At 38.1% G+C, this 20,802-nt stretch overlaps 3 protein-coding genes across 10 annotated transcripts; 2 read left to right on the top strand and 1 right to left on the bottom strand.

The window, feature by feature from the left end:
• Positions 1-62: 62 nt before the first annotated feature.
• Positions 63-11,076, top strand: LOC113577617 (stearoyl-CoA desaturase 5). Of its 2 annotated transcripts, none has more exons than XR_014118654.1 (5): positions 63-475; positions 1,720-1,850; positions 2,937-3,142; positions 3,374-4,170; positions 7,948-8,074. XR_014118654.1 is itself a non-coding variant. In XM_027010369.3 (5 exons), the coding sequence occupies exons 1-5, from the start codon at positions 253-255 to the stop codon at positions 8,136-8,138; spliced, it is 984 nt and encodes a 327-aa protein (XP_026866170.1). In that variant the 5' UTR covers positions 64-252; the 3' UTR covers positions 8,139-11,076. The 2 variants fall into 2 exon arrangements, 1 of the variants encoding a protein (XP_026866170.1); XM_027010369.3 differs by having other exon boundaries at positions 64-475; positions 3,374-3,606; positions 7,948-11,076.
• enoph1 (enolase-phosphatase 1) lies at positions 5,893-19,569 on the bottom strand. 5 transcript variants are annotated; one of them, XR_014118656.1, is made up of 8 exons: positions 19,330-19,569; positions 19,112-19,213; positions 18,369-18,571; positions 18,032-18,164; positions 17,829-17,952; positions 7,415-7,567; positions 7,202-7,304; positions 5,893-7,010 (listed from the first exon to the last, which is right to left on the bottom strand). XR_014118656.1 is itself a non-coding variant. In XM_081702404.1 (6 exons), exons 1-6 carry the CDS (start codon positions 19,411-19,413, stop codon positions 7,557-7,559), a joined length of 657 nt encoding a protein of 218 aa, XP_081558530.1. In that variant the 5' UTR covers positions 19,414-19,569; the 3' UTR covers positions 5,893-7,556. The 5 variants fall into 5 exon arrangements, 2 of the variants coding, with proteins under 2 accessions (XP_081558530.1, XP_026866123.2); XR_014118657.1 differs by having other exon boundaries at positions 7,458-7,567; XR_014118655.1 differs by having other exon boundaries at positions 7,202-7,567.
• tmem150c (transmembrane protein 150C) lies at positions 11,890-15,178 on the top strand. Of its 3 annotated transcripts, none has more exons than XM_027010324.3 (9): positions 11,891-12,041; positions 12,885-12,936; positions 13,100-13,193; positions 13,297-13,350; positions 13,440-13,472; positions 13,556-13,623; positions 14,028-14,155; positions 14,281-14,458; positions 14,964-15,178. In XM_027010324.3, exons 3-9 carry the CDS (start codon positions 13,120-13,122, stop codon positions 15,170-15,172), a joined length of 744 nt encoding a protein of 247 aa, XP_026866125.1. In that variant the 5' UTR covers positions 11,891-12,041; positions 12,885-12,936; positions 13,100-13,119; the 3' UTR covers positions 15,173-15,178. The 3 variants fall into 3 exon arrangements, with proteins under 3 accessions (XP_026866127.1, XP_026866125.1, XP_026866126.1); XM_027010325.3 differs by having other exon boundaries at positions 11,904-12,066; XM_027010326.3 differs by lacking the exon at positions 13,297-13,350 and having other exon boundaries at positions 11,890-12,041.
• Positions 19,570-20,802: the final 1,233 nt, after the last annotated feature.

The raw sequence follows: 20,802 nt of genomic DNA, 5'->3' as shown, positions 1-20,802 counted from the left end.
CGTAGCCTACCATATACTGTACTGACCTGTCGTTCTAACAAGGCTACGAAAGCTACGTGCGATTGGCTGCGGCACTGCAGAGGTCTCCATTCGCAACTGTAGGGGCTTCAACGTCTACTGCTTCCCTCATTTCCCGAAGCGAAACGCTAGCTGGTGGTATACATTGAAACGGGTTTTCGTATGGATATAAACTGGCTTATTTCTGTGATTTAATTTTTGGAGACTAGTAGATACACGATTTCCTACCAAGAGATGGTTGCTTTTCCGGATAATGAGAGCTGTAATGTTGCTGGACGCTACGAACCAGAAGGGGCCGAGAACCATGAGGAAACCGAGGCGAAGTCCAAAGATGCTAAAAAGTCCCGTAACCGGTGTATCGTTTGGAGAAATGTTATACTTATGTTTTTGCTCCATACTGGTGCACTTTACGCAATCATCTTGATCCCAAAGGCACATCCGTTTACCTGGATTTGGTGTAAGTCCGAGAATGAGACAAAGAACGTGGATTGCCTGGCCAAGTATCAATAGCTTGTAACATATAGTGATACCAAGCAGGAATGTATTTTCTCATTGCGAGGCAAGAATTTAATAATAATAATAATAATAATAATAATAATAATGTTATCCAAAAATAAAGCATATGATGTCATATGCGCATGTAAACAGGCCTATTTCTACTGCTTAAATAATTTATTTTTTATCGCCATGGCTCTGTATCCTAGGTGAAAATCAGTAAATAAAAGATTATTCTGTCTGCGCATTATTCTTAAAAGGTGTGAGGGAATGGATTTAGGTCTTGGTTGTAAATTAAGTAGGGAAATAATGTTTGCTTTCACAGCAGTTCAAATGAAATTATTGCACTATAGAAAATTACGTTTTTAGACTGCTCCCATATTTTCAGTGATTAGAAATGCAAGTATAGGCTGTTATGAATTTAGGTTATTAAAAGGTATGTGTAGTTACATCGTTCTTTTTCAAACACTATATAATTTGTATGTTTTAAGTTTTTCCACCTATTGTTTGGGTAGGATTATGTATTTTGTTCATTAATTATCTTCCTTTCTGAACTGCTCTGCTACCCTGATAAATAAAGTAGATGCACTTCTGATGATTGTATATTTTAGAACCATTAGTATCTTTGTCTTGGAGCTAGAAAATAATTGTAATGAAGGGTAACACTCCAGAGTAGAAGTTAACATAGTCATTGTTAGAATCATCAGGTGTGTGCTTGGGAGGATGTGCATGCATCTGTGCTGTTACTGATTCCTATATTAGAGGACTTGAAAAAATAGCAAGAGTCTAGTTTCTATGGAAACATAGACCTTGCATAGACATAGCAAGTCACCCCCCCCCCCACACACACACACACACACACACACTCTCTTTTATTTCATAGTATGGTATATAGGCAGATTGAACTTTGTCTGTGTTTCCTGTCTCTGGCATGGTCAGTAGCAGGCTTGTTAGCCCAAGAAAGAGGACATTGATGACAAAATATTTATCCAGTGCTCATAAATTGACCTTACACACAAGCTAGGGGAACACAAGCTAGTTTGGTTATCTGTACTGCTGCTTCATGCCTCTTCATCAAAGCTACAATAATTACCAGATGTGCTTTGTGTTGGCATGTCTGTCTGTGGCATAGTGTATCATTTACCTAATCCAGTGTGTTTCGCTTCTTTTTTTTCCTTCCTTTCTTTCTTTTTTTTTTTCTTGCAGCATACATGTGCTTCATTGTCACAGCCCTTGGGGTTACAGCTGGAGCCCATCGCTTATGGAGCCACAGGTCTTACAAAGCCAAACTGCCTTTGAGGATTTTCCTGGCAGCTGCCAACTCCATGGCCTTCCAGGTGAGGAGTTGTACTGGGATTTATCCATTCACAGTAGTGGTAGCTCTTATGAGACAATAAACTGGAAGAAACACCTGTTGTATACACTGTTCATATGACAGAAATGAGAAAAAAATGTGATGTCACTAAGAAAGCCTGAACCTTTAAAAATGCTGTCCTAGGCTTTGAGAACTCTGTATAAACCCACAGCAAACTGAAGCAGGTGTAGTAGTATGGAATGTGCTGAGTCTTACATTATGTATAATGGGATGTTCTACACATTTCTTATGTTGAACTTTTTCTGAGTAAGTCTAGACAACATTCTAGAACACCCTGGTGCATACTAGGGGACCCATATGCTTAGAGTTTATCTGGCCTTCATTGCCTCATTAATCTCCCACATCTTATATCATTTGACGAAGAGTTGCCACAATAAGTCCACCAGGAATGGTATTTTTTAGTGTTCTGGGGCTTATCCATTGGTGAATGGTAGTTTGTTCAACTATGGGTGGGTATGTGTTCATTAACGATTAATTACATTTTCATTTATTCCTTTCTGATCTACCAGTGCAGTCCTTAACATCTTTTGGCTTTGCATGGTTGTCCCATTTACAGAGCTAGATTTGCAGATGTCTTCAAATTGTAGTAATGGCCAAAAGAAAAGTTCAGTAACAGTAAATGTGTTCAAGTTAAATAAAATTTTAGATAAAAATGTTAAAAAGATAATTAAAATTCTGACAACTTTTGGACCACAGGTTTTCCCAAGTAAGACCTCAGAGAATGTAATACAATTTGAATGTTTGGTTTAATACTACTACCTGAAAGAAAAGTCTCTTAAGTACATGTACCATTAGACAGTCCTTTGAGAGTAAAGACTTACTTTCATAACTCCTAAACTATTCCATAACTTTGTCTCCCATCCTATATAATCCCTTATGTACAGTGTCTCAAGTTCCAGAAGAGATTACCATGATTTTACACTTATTCTGCCAGTCATCATATTTATAATTCTGTTTTTATTTGCAGCCAGATGAGTTCAAATTAGAGAATTTTACAACATGCTACTAATAAAGACATTTCTTTGTATTCAATGAATCTTTTTTCCAGAATGATATCTTTGAATGGTCCAGAGATCACAGGGCCCATCACAAGTACTCTGAGACAGATGCTGACCCTCACAATGCAGTGCGAGGCTTCTTCTTTGCACACATAGGATGGCTGTTTGTGCGTAAACACAAGGACGTCATTGAGAAGGGCAAGCGGCTGGATGTCAGCGACCTATTGGCTGACCCTGTTGTTGTATTCCAGAGGAAGTAGGTTCACCATACTGTATGTCTGTAGATACATAAAATCATTCGGTGTGTGATCCTGTGTTATTGCATTATCATTATGGGTTTTTGAACAATAATGTTAATATGCTAAAATAGTACAAATTCAATTCCTAATTAATTTTATCCCGAAGAGCTAAAATTAGGGTGACAACGTACATTTGCCACTAAGAAACTAAGAGATTTTCATGCTCTGTTGAATTGTTTTTCACCCAGATACTACAAAACCTCAGTAGTGGTGATGTGCTTCCTGCTTCCTACACTGGTGCCGTGGTACTTCTGGGGCGAAAGCATATGGAATTCCTATTTCTTGGCTTCCATCTTGCGTTACACCATTTCACTCAACGTCGCCTGGCTAGTCAACAGCGCCGCCCATATGTATGGAAATCGCCCCTACGACAGGAACATCAACCCACGAGAAAACCGATTTGTTACACTTGGAGCTATTGGTACATTTTTCCAGCTAGTAGTCTTATACTTTGGCATAGTTTGCCCCCAGTAATAGTGCATTCTTTTACTGTGGTAATACCTTACAATAATTTAATACCAGTAGTTGCACTTATGGATTAGGCTATACTGATTTGGCAGAATCATATGGAAAAAGGGAAGGATGCGGAGAGAGCTGGAGCTTTCTTTGTTGTTCATGATGCTGCTAATGTGCTAATGCTACTGGTTCTAATGCTACTGCTAATATTGGTTGCTATTGCTAAAGTATTGATGTTTCTGCTGGAGGGTGGATAATACCGTTTAGATTTAATACAACTGGTTTGAAGTTGTAGTGCATTGTAAGTTATTCTTTTAAAAAAATTTAACTGCCTGTTGTGTTTTTACATTTAATTTTGTCGAATTCGGTGTAGACAGGCAAGTACAGGCTCACTAGGTAAGATGCGAGTGCCACATCTATAATGTTTGCAAGGGAAGAAATGGTTGTGGTTTTATTTCTTACCTTTGGCAATGTCCAGTGTCCACCCAAACCTGTTGGACATCTAAAGCATAGTGAGATTTGTAGATATGTAAGTCACCTATTGTTATCCATATGACTGGATAACTCTTACACCCACACTATGTTTTTATTGTTGTATGCTTATATAGTGTTCATTGTGTTGCATGTTTTCCTTCTTTCTGCATGATGCTGTTTATAAATCAAAAGACCTCCCTCCTCTGCATAATCAGTCAATACTGTATGCTGTACAGTTGTGGCCAAAAGTTTTGAGACTGACACAAATTTTGGTTTTCACAAAGTTTACTGCCTTTTTTTTTTTTTTAGATCCTTTTGTCAGATGTTTATATGGTATAGTGAAGTACAGTTATAAGCATTTAATAAGGTTTGGTTGTTTTGTTTTGTTTTGTTTTTTTTTTTTTGTTGTTGTTGTTTTTTTTACATTTTATTGCCAAATACATCCAATAAGCAAAGTCTTAATATTTATAGTGTTGACCCTTCTTTTTTAAGACTTCTGCAATTCACCTTGGCATGTTGGATATCAGCTTCTGGGCAAAATCTTGACTGATGGCAATCCATTCTTGCCTAATCAGTGCTTGGAGTTGATCACAGTTTCTGTTTTTTTGTTTGTCCACCCTCTTTTTGAGGCTTGAACACAGGTTCTCAATTGAGATCTGGGACCCAAAATTTCAATGTTTTGTTTACCAAGCCACTTGGTTATCACTTTTGCTTTGTAACATGGTGCTCCATCATGCTGGAAAAAGCATTGTTCATCACCAAATTGCTCGCAGATCATTGGGACAAGTTGGTCTTGGAGGATGTTTTGATACCATTCCTTATTCATGGTAGTGTTCTTAGGCAAAATTTTGAGCAAACCCACTCCCTTGGATAAGAAGAAACCCAAAACATTAATGGTCTCAGGATGCCTCACTGTTGGCATGACACGGGACTCATGTAACGCTCACCTTTTCTTCTCTGGACAATCGTTTGTCCAGATGTCCCAAACAGTCTGAGGGGGCTGCATCAGAGAAAATAACTTTACCTCAGTCCTCTGCAGTCCAATCCATATACTTCCTGCATAATGTCAGTCTGTGCTTGATGTTTTTCTTGGAGAGAAGTGGCTTCTTTGCTGCCCTTCTTGACACCAAGCCATCCTCCAAAAGCCTTGGCGTCACTGTGTGTGCAGATGCACTCATACCTGCCTTCCGCCATTTCTGTGCAAGCTCTGCACTGGTGGTAACCCAATCCCATAGCAGCATCCTCTTTTGAGAAGGTCCTGGCAATTGCTTGACTTTCTTGGGCACCCTGAAGCCTTCTTCACTGCAATTGAACCTCTCTCCATGAAGTTCTTGATGATTCGATAAATTGTTGATTTAGGTGCTCTTTCAAGCAGCCTGTGAAGCCCTTTTGATGCAATGCAATGATGACTGCATATGTTTCCTTGGAGGTAAACATGGTTAAGAGAAGAAAACTTCAAGCACCACCACCCTTTTAAAGTAACCTGTCTGCTCTTCTAATCAGCATGACAGAGTGATATCAGCTGACCTGTCCTCATTCCCAATGTCTCCTGAGCTAATGAGAAGATCACTGAAATTATGTTAGCAGGCCATTTCCTGGCAGGGCTGAAATGCAATGGCTGGAATACAGTAATTTTTGGCAGCAGCAACTTTGTGAAAACCAGAATTTGTGCTAGTCTCAAAACCTTTGGCCTTGACTGTATTTTTACATTTACGTTTACTGTAACGTAGCTGGCCCAAATGCCGCATGGCATGGGGCAGGACACACAGACTTCCTCGACAGTGCAAGATGTTTATTAACATTAAACACATACGGCACAGGTGGCATTCACACAACACTTACATTAAACATGACTGTACACTTAACATTAAACAATAAACACATGCACATTAACACGTGACTGCATAAACTAACATTACGGCTACAGAGCTCAGAATTAGCACACGTCGCAACAATGACCAACAGGGATGCACACAGTGACAGGGGTTTAAATAGATAGAGAAACATTCAGCAGTAAACCCTGTGTAGGTGTATGCAATTGGGGGGGGGGGGGGTGGTTCACAAATGTGAATCCCCTGTACGCGGCGGGCCATACCACGTGACTTGTGGGGGGAGGAGCCTTCCATTACATTTACATTTACAGCATTTAGCAGACGCTCTTATCCAGATCGACTTAAAAAGTGCTTTGTCATTTACTCATAGAAGACATCTCAGCCAGTACAACAGGTTAGAGTCCAATATACCAATGATCTAGAACACTAGAAATACAGGGATCATTGCTGATGCCTAGAAGTACCAATACATAAGGTCTATTTTAAACATTGATAAGTGTAATAAACAATACGTGCTAGAGTTTGTTAAACAACATCAGTGTAATAAACAATACCCTACAATAAGTACTAATTTAGTCAGTTAATATAGGAGCAGGGTCAGTTGTCATTTAAATATTCCACAAATAGATGGGTCTGCAGTCTACGTTTGAAGATTACAAGGGACTTTGCTGTCCAGACAGCAAGTGGGAGTTCATTCCACCATCTTGGAGCCAGGACAGAAAATAGTCTCGATGCTTGTCTTCCATGAGAACTGAAGCATGGTATTTCAAGCCGACCCATACTTGAGGTTCGAAGTACTTCGAGGTACAGATCAGGCTTTTACCATTGACCTCGTGTATGAAGGGGCTGGTCCAATTTTAGGCAAGCATCAAGGTTTTAAATCTGATGTACTCTGACCAGCAAAGTAATGTGTGAACTTTGGAAGATTGAAGACCAGTCGTGCTGCTGCATTCTGGACAAATTGTAGAGGTTTGTTGGCTCTTAGAGGAAGACCAGCAAGTGGTGAGTTGCAGTAGCCTAGCTTTGAGATCTCAAGAGACTGCACAAGAACCTGGGTTGCTTCCTGCAAGAGAAAGGGCCAAATTCTTGGTATGTTACAAAGGAGAAATCTGCAAGACCAGGTTAGATTTGAAACATGCATTGAGAATGACAACTAGTTGTCCAAAGTTATGTCCAGGCTACGGGCAGCTTTGGATGGTGATACCAGGAAGTTCTTGAAGGAAACTGTGATGTCATGGTAAAGGTTGGGAGTACCTAGGATGTACAGAAGCTCAGTTTTACTGGGGTTGACGTTCAAGTGGTGGGCTGTCATCCATGGCGCAATGTCAGTCAAGCATGCTGAGATACGTCTGGAGACCTGTGTGTCAGAGGATGGGAAAGAAAGAAAGAAATAATTGAGTGTCATTGGCATAGCAGTGGTAGGAGAAACCATGAGAAGATATTACATCATCAAGAGAATGAGTATACAAAGAGAAGAGAAGGGGGCCTAATACTGAGCCCTGTGGAACACCAGTGGAGCGTCTTCATGGTTTGGAAGTGGATCCTCTCCATGTCACCTGATAGGACCGTCCCTCCAGATAGGACTAAAACCATCTCCATGCAGAGCCAGTCACACCAAGCCTGGAGATAACAGAGAGAACAATGTTGTGGTTCACTGTTTCAAAGGCTGCTAAAAGGTCTAGAAGAATCAAAACAGATGACAGATTGGCAGCTTTAACAGCATGAAGTTTCTCCGTCACTGCTATGAGAGCTGTTTCTGTAGAATGTGCTGGTTTGTAGCCAAACTGATTGGGATCATGCAGCTGGTTCTGGGTGAGGAAAAGAGACAATTGATTGTAAACTACTCGTTCGAGGGCTTTTGAGAGGAAAGAAAGACAGCTCTCACCATTATGCTATATTATGCTATATTATAGACCTCATTATGCCATATTATAGAAATAGACCACAAATCTAAAATCTTTGTGTTCATTTCTGTATAAATGATTTATTTTGTCTCACAGGTGAAGGTTTCCACAACTTCCATCACACTTTTCCTTTTGACTACTCAGCGAGCGAGTTTGGCCTCCGTTTAAACCCCACCACCTGCTTCATCGATCTCATGTGCTGGCTTGGCCTCGCTGGCAGTCGCAAGAAAGCCACACCAGAGATGATCAAGGCACGGAAGCTAAGGACAGGTGATGGGAGCGCGTGAGGAACCAGTCATACACCTCTCCCTGCTGCTCATCAACTTAAGAAGGCAATGTACATGAGAGTGGAAAGGGGATGGCGAGAGCCGTCAGGTTCAGTGTGTACTCTATTTAAATCTTCTTGAATTCTGTTTTTTGCATAATGTTATTAGCACTTTGTTAAACAGGCTGACCAGTATGATTTAGACAGACAAGTTTAGATATAGGCACACAAGTTTGGGTATCTATTTTGCTGCACAGTAGAATTTTATTGTTTGCAAATATTGTTGCCTGTCATTAATAATTCAGTGGTGGCCAGTGTGTATGTTTCTGGGTTAAGCAATCAGTGTAACTTTTTTTTTTTTTTTTTTTTTTTAAAGAATCACCATAATTTGTAGCATTCTTAGGTAGGGCACTTTTAAAACTTTGAAAAATCAAAAAGAAAACTTTAGTTTGGCCCAATAATACCCTAAGAAGTGAAATATTTCACTACAATTGATCTGCCCTGTGGAGGGCTTGCCTTAAATTTGCTGCTTTTGTGATTTAAATCTCCAAAACTGAGCACTTTAAAGACTGGCCATGTTACTCACGCTTTTTCACAGTACTTTGCCAGATTAATCCCAATGATAACTAGTTAATTTGCACTTTAGTTGAGCTCACATTCATACAGTGAGCGATTATATATCATGCATTTATCCTCAAGGTGCAAAGTACCATGGTAAAAGATCACCTAAAATTCTATAAACGGAATTTCACTCTCTTCTGTTTGTAATATTACAAATTAATAATTGATGTGTAAATGATTAATTCCACAAGGGCAGCTCATATGTTGTAGAAGGGCAAGAAAAAATATGCATCTAAGTCCATGGCAGCCATTTTTATACCTAAATTGTATTAGCTTGGTCATTTTGCAATTAGGATTTCTAGCAGACAATTGAAGTTGAAAGACGTGAACAGAAAAGATTGGTTTGCATTAGCATCAGTTCTTACTCTGGCCGCATATAAAACTGAGACTTTGAAAAGGAGTATCTTGTTTAAATGAGCAGATTATAGAATGTCTCAATGAGTAATCGTGTTTAATGTGTAGATGCTCATAAATGCATTAATGTACGGTAATGTATGGTAATATCCTTGTTGCTCTGTGTGTGTAAGCGCATGTAACTACTTCTGTCTGTAACATGCTTTTTCCTGCATTTGTTTAATACTTTAATTGCTACATAGGTAAATATATTGACCACACTTTAGATGATCATCCACCAGAAATCCTAGCCTATAAAAATGTTCAGCTAAACTCTCATTATAATGTAACTTAGTCTAAGAGTAAACTTATTCTGGGCAGGGACTGATCATGGTTCTGAAAGGCCACAGAAAACTCAATCGCAACCCTGGATGGATGTGCACAAATACAAAAACACATACACATGACTAGAAAATACTCAACTCATAGTAGTACAGTAGTAATAGAACTCAAGAGAAAATGACTAAAGATAGCATCTCTGGCTGAAGTGTGTATCTAAATTATACATGCATTATACATAGATTGTCCACGCATATTGGTTCCTGTGTTCCAAGACCCCTTGCAGCCTGAGGTTGCTTGGCAGTGATCCCACTGGTCATGTCTGCATAGACGCTAGATCAGGAAAACCATGCCATATAGTGCCATTTGTTATGACGCTCCCCTATACATACCAGCAAGGTTACTATGATCAAAATCCACTTTATGACTTTACTGATTTCTCATGAATTTGGAACATGCTGATTGTGACACTGGAATTACCATGTGCATGTGCAAACAATGGCTCAAATCTTTTCCATGGATCAAATATGATCAATAATCAGCAGTCCCAATCTGGCACCTCCTCTTGAATCAGTGTAGTTTTGTTCATACATGCTGCAAGCTCTGAGTTGAGGAGGTGTTCTCAACTAGGTCCACAGGGTTTTCTCATTAGAGCCCAGCATGCTTTGGCTGTTCAGTCAGATAGTACAGCTTGATCACAGACCCAGGTAGTGAACTGTCTTGATGAGTGCAGTCATATAAGATACAGCATTATTGTGTACCAGGAGACTGAGGCAGATGTCACACTGAAAGGGAATATTTAAAGGTACTGGCTTAGGTCTTTGTGGGGAGGAATATTAGAAAAGAGATTTTGGTCTCAGTCTCAAAAGTCAGGAGACAAAGTCATGGTTTTAAAAAATTGCTGAAAAAAATTATACTTTTAAAAATTAGGACCTTCCAGGAAAGCAATTGTAGATCATGCTTAGACAGGGTTTATATACAATTAATTAATTGTTTAAATGTTAAACAAATGAACTAGACTTTCTTTGACTAAATTCTGCTCTAATCACATTTGATAAAAATGATTTGAAAAAATTATAAAATTATTATTTAAAATAACCAATAGTAGAGCCTATTACAATGATTATAAAAATTATTGGAAAGGTGGCTTATTATTATTATACATTTACATTTATGGCATTTAGCAGACTTTTATCCAGAGCAACTTGCAAAAGTTATTACACATACTTTATTGTTGATTTTACTTAAATGTTCTGTTCTGTGATTCTGTGCTAGCTGTTGTGATTTTATGATTCAACATCACACATGCTTCATCTTAATTAGAGATGTATTCAATGTATAAATCTTCATGAATTGGACTAGTTATAAATATTCTTTAGCATGTCAAAGGGTAATAGTTAAGGCCATGTTCATGGAGAGCAATGATCAACCCATGAATTTTCAGGGCGTGAGATCATCTAAATACAGGATGGTCCACAATACTACATCTATTCACTGATAAATGCATCATTGTTACAAAACTAAATGTTTATCCATTTCTATATTCAGTAAGTAAACACTCAATGAATAGATGCTGTTTAAAAATAAGTAGCAATTTATTGCACAGAAATTGTTATTTGTGGAGTTATCTTAGTTTAATAAGTGTTCAATAAACATCAGTGCTACTATCTGTTTTTCTTTTATTGTAATGAATCCTATATATGCAACAAATGTACAAACAAATGAGTGCCACAGAGAGAGAGAGAGAGTGTGTGAGTTTTATTGAATATCATTAATATATTTTTATTTATATCATTTTATTTAGATTACTTACTGCCCTTATTCGGAACCAATACAAATCTCACAGGATGTTTTGTAAAGTGGGATGGCCTAAGCCTAGCCAGACCTAAGATGAGAAAACAAAAACCCACCACCAGTAACCATAGCCAAAATTTGTTTGGGATGAGGTGAGACAGGACGCATAACAGTGTGCTCATCAAAACAAAACAAAAAAACTATTGGGCATGGGAATTTACTTCTCTTTCATCTTACTTGAACTTACTTACAAATCGATAATTGTTCAAACGTAGGCCTACCTGTAGCGCAGTTTCCCAAGCACACGCAATCACTATAACCAACTGTCAAGTCGGTATGTAGCCTGAATGAGGCCGTTGCACTTCCTGTCCATCGCTGGACAACAGCGCATTAACTCCTTTTATGCTGTATACCATCCTTGAACAACGAAGATCATCGTTCACCATTCCTATCAACAATTCACACTCATTATCATGTATGTTATAAGATGATCTGAAAAAAGTTCACTTTTATGGTACTTTTCATGTCCTTTGCAGCCTAATTCTTCTCCCTGTGGCCACAGAAAGTATACAATTCTTTACTTAAATCCCCACTGCTCCCTGTTTAAAACTAAATGGGCCCAGTCATGTTGGCTATGTGCTAATCCGAATACCACTGACGCTATAACAAGTCGGGATTTTCCCCCGTGGTCCACACATTCGGGAACCTCCATCTAGCCATTGCCAAAATCTGCCACGACGGGTGTTTTTTCAACAGGGTGTAGCAAGTGTATGATACTACAAGGAGAAAACGTCTTCATGAGGAGAGTACGAGCAAAGAAAACTGGACAGCTTGCGAGGTACAGTTTCTAAGATAACTGTTCAGTAAGTAACCTTTCTAGATAGAAAATGGATTAATATATGACAGACACGTAGGCTAGCCTCCATTTTATGAGCTATTGCAAACAATGAAATATCCGGAGCAGCCTACCCAAGAAGTCCTTTATGTTTGGCCACCCACTGAAAAATTAATGCCTATTATTGAGGGCTAATTGTTGTCGTTGCATTTACGTCTTTTAATGTTCTAAGTATCGAATGCTATTTAAATATCTTTTTAGCAAACTGTTTTGCAACAAATATAATTGTGTCGGAATGTAAGTCTCCCAAACAAGGCTTTAGCTTTATCGTATGTTATTTTAGGAGTTGCGGAATTGCAAGCAAGCTGTCGCGATTAAGGTTCTGGTGCATGAATGAATAAGAATAGATTAAAATCTAAATAGGGGATGCTTACATCAGCTTACTAATAGAATTTAATGATTATAATGGAACCCGCTCTATCCTACGCTATTTACTTATATGCTATGTTATTTACCACGACTACTGGAAATAAAACTGGCATTTAAAATAGAAGTTTCACCACTATCGGGACAACTAATGTGCAAAAATATTGTTGGTAAACTAGAGTCCGCTCATTTTAGTCCCGGGAGCTGTCCTGTATTTTGGTGCTGAATTTGTTCACATGTTTTGCAAGCAGTAGTGGCTTTGCAGTCAGTTCGTGACAGAAGCAAACGTTTCTTACATCTAAATTAATTTACCCAAAGTGAATTACGAGCCCAATACAACAACTGCGTATTACAAAGACGTAATACTAAAATAGCAAAAGCTTAGACACTTTCACACACCCAGTTCCTTTGTGTTTCCAGGTTGAGCCTACCCTAAGCACAGGGGACCCTCTAGTATCTTGAGGCTGGTCAGGTATTTGTTTTCTCCGATTATTTTTGCATGTATGTAAAATTATTTTTTTATTTGACATTTAAATAAAACATGCACTAGGCTGTATGAACTGTAGGAATGTATGCCCCCCATCAAAAATAAGGAGGAAAAAGAAAATCCTATAGGTCTATGTTCTGTATTTCAGGGGAAAGTTCATTAGGAGGCATGAGGAAGTGTAGTCCTTGGACGTTTCTCCCAGTGATGTTTTCATTCTTTACAGCTGCAGGCTTGTGGGTTGTGTAAGTACCTGAACCTGTCATTCACTTGAGTTTGGTCTCTCATTCCTTATAGCCTGTATCTCACAGATATGGTAATGTATGGGGAAAACAATGTTTAAAACAGGTATTTCATAGCAGTGGAAGATGAAAAAATCACTCCACTCAGCTCTGAATATAAGTAAGTCAGATGTTCTCCTTTTATATACATATTTTGTCACTTTGTTACATTATTATTCATCTGCTTCAAATGGATGTTTTTTTCCACAGAAGATCAGTGTCAAAGTCCCCTCCATACATCAGGTATAACCGAATGACATTTTAGTGACTGTTAATTTATATTTAAATTTCTTTCAAAACCTAGCCTAGAATTTTGTGCCTTTTAGCATTGCAGGAGATGCTCCACCCGCCAGCTGTGTTTTTAGCCAAGTCATGAACATGGCAGCTTTCGTGGGTATGATTAATGAACTGTTGTTTTATTTATTATGCTTCTATTTCTACTTTTTTGTTTGTTTGTTTGTATTTCTGTGTTTATATAGTGTATTTGTTCTACAAAGATGTATGAAAAGTAATTGTTCTAAATAAAAAGCTTTAAATTTCATCAAGGGTGTATTTTAAAGATATGGTGATTGTGTACAGAAAATTATAAGGTTTAATGTTATTCTGTGATACATACCAGTAAAACTACACAGAAGTGCAAAAAAAAAAAAAAGATATATTGTAATTTTAAAAGGTTTTGACTTTTATATGGCTTTACTGTACATGCTATTGATACAGTACATAATGAACACAGGGCTTTGACAAAATTTGGCTTTCAGATATAGTATGTTATTCTATACCCCTTCATTACTTTTACAGGTTTCATCCTTGGTGTCCTCAGATACTTGCAGTTGAAGCCAAGGGTCCACAAACCCTGGCTCAACATTGGCAGTTTGGTAGCTCTATCCCTGGCCTGCTTTGGTATGACTTTGGTTGGGAATTTCCAGGTATGGATCATCTTTCCAAACACTTGTGTTGTCTGTTTATGTTTATATTTTCAGGGAATTTAGTTTTTATGAATGTATAGCCTTTACATGCTTTGGGTGATACATTCTGTTCTTCTGTTTTCCAGCTCTCAAATGATGAGGAGCTCCACAATATTGGCACCTCTATGACCTTTGGCTTAGGCACACTGTTCTGTTGGGTCCAGTCATTCATGACCCTAAAGGTCAACTTGCGGAATGAAGGCAGGAGAGCAGGCATTCCCCGCTTTCTCTTATCTGGTGCTGTGACATCCTGCATGCTGCTTTGTATCCTACCTATGGCCAGCATGCACACACTTATGTATTTGTTGTAGTGTAAACAAAACTGAAGGTTAGTTTTAGTTATTTGAATAGATTAAAAGGAATGATCAGAGGAGACCATGGATACAAAGGCCAAGCTTAATATTTGTGTAGAAATCCAGTCAATAGCATCAAAAAGTCAACATGCTTTACAGCAGTCTATGACAGCCTTGTCAGGATATATACCTAGTATCACACATTCAGGTATATACAACTAGTGAATTTTATATGAAGAATCCTGTAAATGTATGTTGCATTGCGTACCTATATGCCACCTACAGGATCTAAAAGCAGAAGTGTACAAAATGCATAGTACTCAATAGGATCAATATTATTTCCTCCCAATCTAACAGCAGAAGTTTATAAAATGCATAGTACTCAATAGGAACAATATTATTTCCTCCCAACTGCTTGCTGTATGAGATCTGGGCTTTGACCATTTCAAGGTTCAGACCTTAACGCAGTTCCACAGACTTTGCCCTAATGGCACAGCGCCTGCACATGCATGCTGCCCGGGCCCAGTGGGCTCTGGTCATGTTCTTCCTGGCCTTCCTAGGTACCTTCGCAATAGAGTTCCGCCACTACCACTTTGAGATTCTGTGCAGTGATGAACAGGACCCTCCACTAAGCCTGTCTGAGAGCTTCTCTGAGGTTTCAGAATACCAATCAGATCAGCTTTAGGACTTGTTCACTCCTGTTTTTAGCACAGGGTTTAGTCCTCTTCATCAATTACCAGTAATGCATGTTTGTTGTATGTAATCTCTAGAGTGAGCTGTGCATGTGATTTTTATCACAAAAATGTGTACTTTGTTTAAAAAAAAAAAAAAGCAAAAAAAAAAGCACAATGGCTGAAAAGAAACCATATCTGTGCAATAGGTAATGAGTCAGATGTCTGTGCCAAATAGTGTGAAAATGTTATAATGAAAATGAGCCTATTATTATCTGACAAATACAGTTTATATCAACTTATCAGGTCCAAATTTAAGTAAATGCACTGAAAAGACTGCACACTTGGTATAAACAATGGTATAGATGGTAAAGTAGGTTCTTTAATCTGTACTGAATTTGTATGTCTAAAACATTATCTTACTTTTAAATCTACAGTGTTGACCAGACCTCTTTCTACAAATGGCACATTTTATACCTAGATTAAAAATGTGGTCTATCTGACATCATCATTAACAGTAAGATTTCCACCAAATCAAACAAATCTTGAACCATTTCATTAAAGCTCCTCTCTGTAAGACTTTCTGTTTCATTAAAGCTGCTCTCTCTCTAAGACTTAACTAGTGTCTTCTTTTAAACAGCAGACTGATTTCCTAACTTAGGTGCTGCAAAATCTCACAGCCACCATTTCAGTTCCCTGTAAAAAAGAAACTTAACCTGTGACTCCACAATGCATTCGTAATAACACCCAACACATAGGTTAGGAATTGTTGTATTATTGTTGCAATCCATTGAGTCTTAATGACGGCTTTGTTGGTAATATGCATTCACAAGACTATTTGCTTCAGCTTCCCTCTATGTGAGAACTGGTTATGTGCAATTTTGTGGAAACATTTACCTTTGAGGACCAATAACAGATTTTGTATATGTATCGTCTAGTATTGTACTATTAAAGTAAATCAAACTTCCAGATTAAAGATAAGTAATGCGTGATTACAAAGTGTTGTTTTAGTATCATCTAGAAGTTACAATATAGGTGAATAGGTGGCTGTAGATGTTGCAATTGTGATGTGTTGCATATGGTCCTCATCTCTAATTAAAACCTTTACACAACAGTACATCAGAATAACACTTTCAAGCATATATGCTGAAGTGAGTAACAGGTACAATTACTATAATTTAAATGAACAATGACAATAACCAAAAGTTTTGAAAATAAGACTCATTTGCCCCTTCAATATTATCAATATAAATTACATTTAAGCATCAGCACTTTAAACACACACCAAAAAAAATGATCTACACTAACTTCAACATGTTTTTTGTTTCAATTTTTTAAAAGCAGAAAGAAATTTGGATTTCCAGTCCCTACAATAGTGATGCACTTGGTACTTGTTGCATAAGATCTTGACTTTGCACAAGTAATAAGCTACAGCTTTGTGATCCGATGTCACCCAACACTTCCCACGCTAAAAAGTTTGCTGGAGGAGCACTGGCAAACACTGCTCTGGCCTTGTCTTTCAAGCCCTCCCGCTGAATTCCAGCTGGCTAAAAGTCATGATGATTCTGTAATGGCTCCTCTCTTCCTCAGTCAGCTCCATGTTTCCTGGCCGCACTACCACACCTACATTCAAGCCGGCATCTTCTGCTGCCTTTGCCTCTGCAAGACGGGTGGAGCAATGCTCAGCCATGTGCTTACGTATTAGTGCAATAACAAGGGTAAAGCAATACTCAGCCATGTGCTTGTGTATCAGTGCAATAACAGGCATCACCCTCAAGCTTGCTTATGAGCCTGCACAGTGGGTAACGATAATGCAGCCATTTTGTAGTAGAGTATTTTCCTAGAATCATATAATGGGAGTATGAACAGCCAGTGTAATATCTAGTAGGCAAAATGGTGTTGGATGCTAGAAGAATTAAATTATATAACATCTATGTATTTGAGACTACTTCCAAGACATGTTCACACCTACCGAGTAGTATCTGATAAGTAAACATTATTCACAAAAATAACTGCTAAAAAGTATGAACGTGAGGTAGATTCCGATGTAGTTCACTTTGAACATGGTGTCATTGTGCCATATTTCCACAAACAGCAATAACACACCTCATGTAGTTGATCAATTTAGAAGCTAACTAACAAAAGTAAAATAAATACCACCATGTTTTCCGTTGACTCAATTTCCCGTTTTAAAACAGGAAATTGCACCAACAGCACAGCCAAAAAACTGGAGGATGTTGTCCTGCCTCGAGCAAAATAAAAGCATGAACCACAAAGAATAAAATGGACCAAATCATAACAGAAATACATTGACCATTGTGACAAAAACTAGATCTTTGCTTTTACTTTACCTTATTTTCAAGTAAATTAGCAAACATATATGCACCATTTTTTTCCTCATTATAATTTAAATCTGCCAATAAAACTGGAGGAAAAAATCCTGAAATTGTATATATTGATACAAAAACTGTTTGACAACTAGAAAAATTCCAAATCACATCTAAGTATGAGATGTGATTTGGGATTAACTTGTCCTTTAAGGTCCTTAACTATTAGTGTAAAACATTGAAGTGGCATTGCTTATGCTGCACAAATTTGAATATATAGCCGGGAAAAAACAGTCAACAAACTGGTAAAACCATTAGTAATTTAAAGCTAATGTACACCCACCTCGTGTGACATCTGTTAAGAACATAATTTCTTCTGGTGAACAGCCAATCCTCTCTGCAATTGTTTCATAGCTTTTACTCTCCACTTTGGCACCAATGGTAGTGTCAAAGTGACCATCAAATAGCTGAAAGAGACATTGGACATAACTTAAAACCCTTATGTAACACATAGCAGCATAGAAAAAACAGGAAATTATAACTTACATCTAATAGATCTCCCTCAACTGAATAACCAAACAAAAGCTTCTGAGCCTCTATGCTTCCAGAGGAGTAAATGTAGACTTTGAGACCATGTCGCCTCCATTGTCTAATAGCAGGAACCACATCTTGGTATACCCTGTGATACAACACAAGAACACACAGGAGCAAGAATGGCTATTTTACTCATGCAAGTCAAAAGACTTTTACACAGGTCCACATGCACAAAATATGAAGCTGGACAAAGACTGCATAGTAATGTCTGCACAAGATTTCAGTACAAGTTCATGTCCTTTTTTTCCACGTGTACTGGTGTTAAAAGAACTAGAACCTCTGTACTTACTCGCCTTTGAGCCTCCCTGTAGCATAGGCTGCTCTCCACATGTGGCCCTGCAGCTGTTTGAGAGCAGTGGTCTTCCTCTCTGCAGCCATCTGCCAGAGAACGTTATCCACCACCTCACGGATAGCCTTCTCCTCATCCGTGTGCACTGTCTGGTCCACGGCATGAACTGGGCATGCTCTATTCTGCTTTAAGTCTTCCTCAGCCTGAGACCAGTGCAAGGACACAAAGTGACCTGTAACTCATATACATAACATGAACTACGAGAGCATAACCTAATGTCTGGATAATAATAATAATAATAATAATAATAATCATCATCATCATCATCATCATCATGATTGTAAAGCCACTCTGATAGAGTTGATGGTTTGAAGAAAGAAGATGGCTTACTGTGTGTGAACAGGTTGTTTATAGATTTAAGTTTTTATTCATATGCAAGCGTATCTGCAAAGGTGTGTGTTTAAATGTGTCTTGCTATGACCACATTTCTTATGTCAAAAGCTTTTAATCAGGGTAATCTTACATTATGTAAGCACCTACAAAAATCATTAATCCCCAATTCACATGTATTTGACCATGTGTTATTCTGGCCAATTTAACAAAGTGCTGTTTGTGATATATTGGCAAAATTTGCAGAAGCAATAAACCAAGTCCATAAGCCAATAACAAGGAACAGTACGTCTGACACCGCATGCTCTATATCCCTACGCGAAACTTCTTCATAAAACACTTCTCCAAATGACCTGTTTCTTTAGGAGATGCACATCCTGTTTGCACTCATCCTCCTCCCAGTGTGCAGATAGGTAGTCTTCTAGGTGTTCTTTGATGTATGGAAATAAAATATCCTGTGTGCAAAACAAAAGTGTTCAACATTAGCTAATCAAGTGATTTTCCTTACAGTTAAGCAATAGCCATTTTGACGTTTGAAATCTGACAGCAGTTTTATCAAACCAACTCTTACCTTTACGAAAGTGATAGGGGTTGTGGTTCCTTCAATATCTAACAGAAAGACGCTAACGTTTTCTGGAATTGTAATCGTTACCATTTTTCCATATGGTGAACGCCAGATTCGACACAACGGCTTCCTGCTGAAAAATTGCACGCCAAAATGTTTATTACTAGGAAGGAAAAATTGTTTATGCAAAAAAGTCCCAGTAATTTCACAGCAGACAGTTAGCACTGCACTAGCTAACACATGGCTCAGTCAACGGGTTGCCAGATAATCTCAACAAAAGTCTTCCGTGAGGTTTTGCTAATTCACTGCGTTGACGTGCCCATTCATGTGATACTCGGTATTCAGGTCAAAGTTGTTTGGTAATACAGGACACAAAATAAGACGACGAAAACATCTTGTTTTTCTATACGTTTATTTATCACACCCAAAATTTTACCATTACAGAAGACCACTATTACATTCTCTATTACACTATTACATTCAATTACACTAATGTGTGTAAGGAATAGTGCGGTTTCAAATTACGTTTTACATTTTCAATTTGATTACACTTTTCTCTCATAATAACATAGAAAATATACAGTTCAAAAATAAACTGGACATAAATTCTCTGGATACTCTGTACAACCTGGCAACACAGAGCTATTGTTGTGTGCTTCGAAGGTGCAACTACGTTACGCAGACTATATGCGGGCCCGTAAAGGGCGCTAATTCACAATTTCTGTTCACAGGCACGCGCTCTTTACGTAGACTAGGTAAAATACGCCGACGCACTTTCTTTTCTCGTTCTGCTACTATCAGAAAGCATGTTGTCTATTAATTACATAAATGTATTTAAATAAGAATGTTTTATTGCAAATTCCCACATATGTAACCTCGTATGAGGAAGGTAAGACAATAATGTATGCCAGAAAATGGCATATACTTTTGCTTGAAGAAACCAAAACGCCAGTCACAATGAAAGATTTAGTAATGCACACACCATACAAGCACTGAGTAACGCTTAGAAAAATACTTTAATTTTCTCAATGACACACGATGCAATACTTTTTATATAGGGAGGTATTGTAAAGCCGCTATAAGAATTATCTCATTCTTCACGCCTGTTTTATCGTGTTAAACAGATAATGTGTGCCATCTGTGGCTCGTAATAGGGTTTCATTCCAGTGGTGGTCATAATACTCTTACTACTCAGTTGCCATCAGAAAATGTGACTCCACTGAATCTCCACTTGCAATATTGAAAAAAACAACCGACTATTTTCTAGTGAAACATTCGCGTTTAAATATATTTATGTAACTAATGGACAACATAAAATGTCAATACAAGCATTTATCATCATTTGGCTCGCTGTCAGTAGCAGAACGAGAAAAGAATGCGCGTCGACGTAGCTTGCGTAGTCTACGTAAAGAGTTCGTGCCTGTGAACAGAAACTGCGAATTAGCGCCCTTTATAATGAACTGAAAATCAGAGTAATGT

Source organism: Electrophorus electricus, chromosome 19, assembly GCF_041902795.1.
Source record: "Electrophorus electricus isolate QZ-2024a chromosome 19, ASM4190279v1, whole genome shotgun sequence".
In the NCBI taxonomy this organism is placed as follows: Eukaryota; Metazoa; Chordata; class Actinopteri; order Gymnotiformes; family Gymnotidae; genus Electrophorus; species Electrophorus electricus.
Note: the sequence above shows the minus strand (reverse complement) of the source record. Positions and strands in the feature narration are given on the sequence as shown.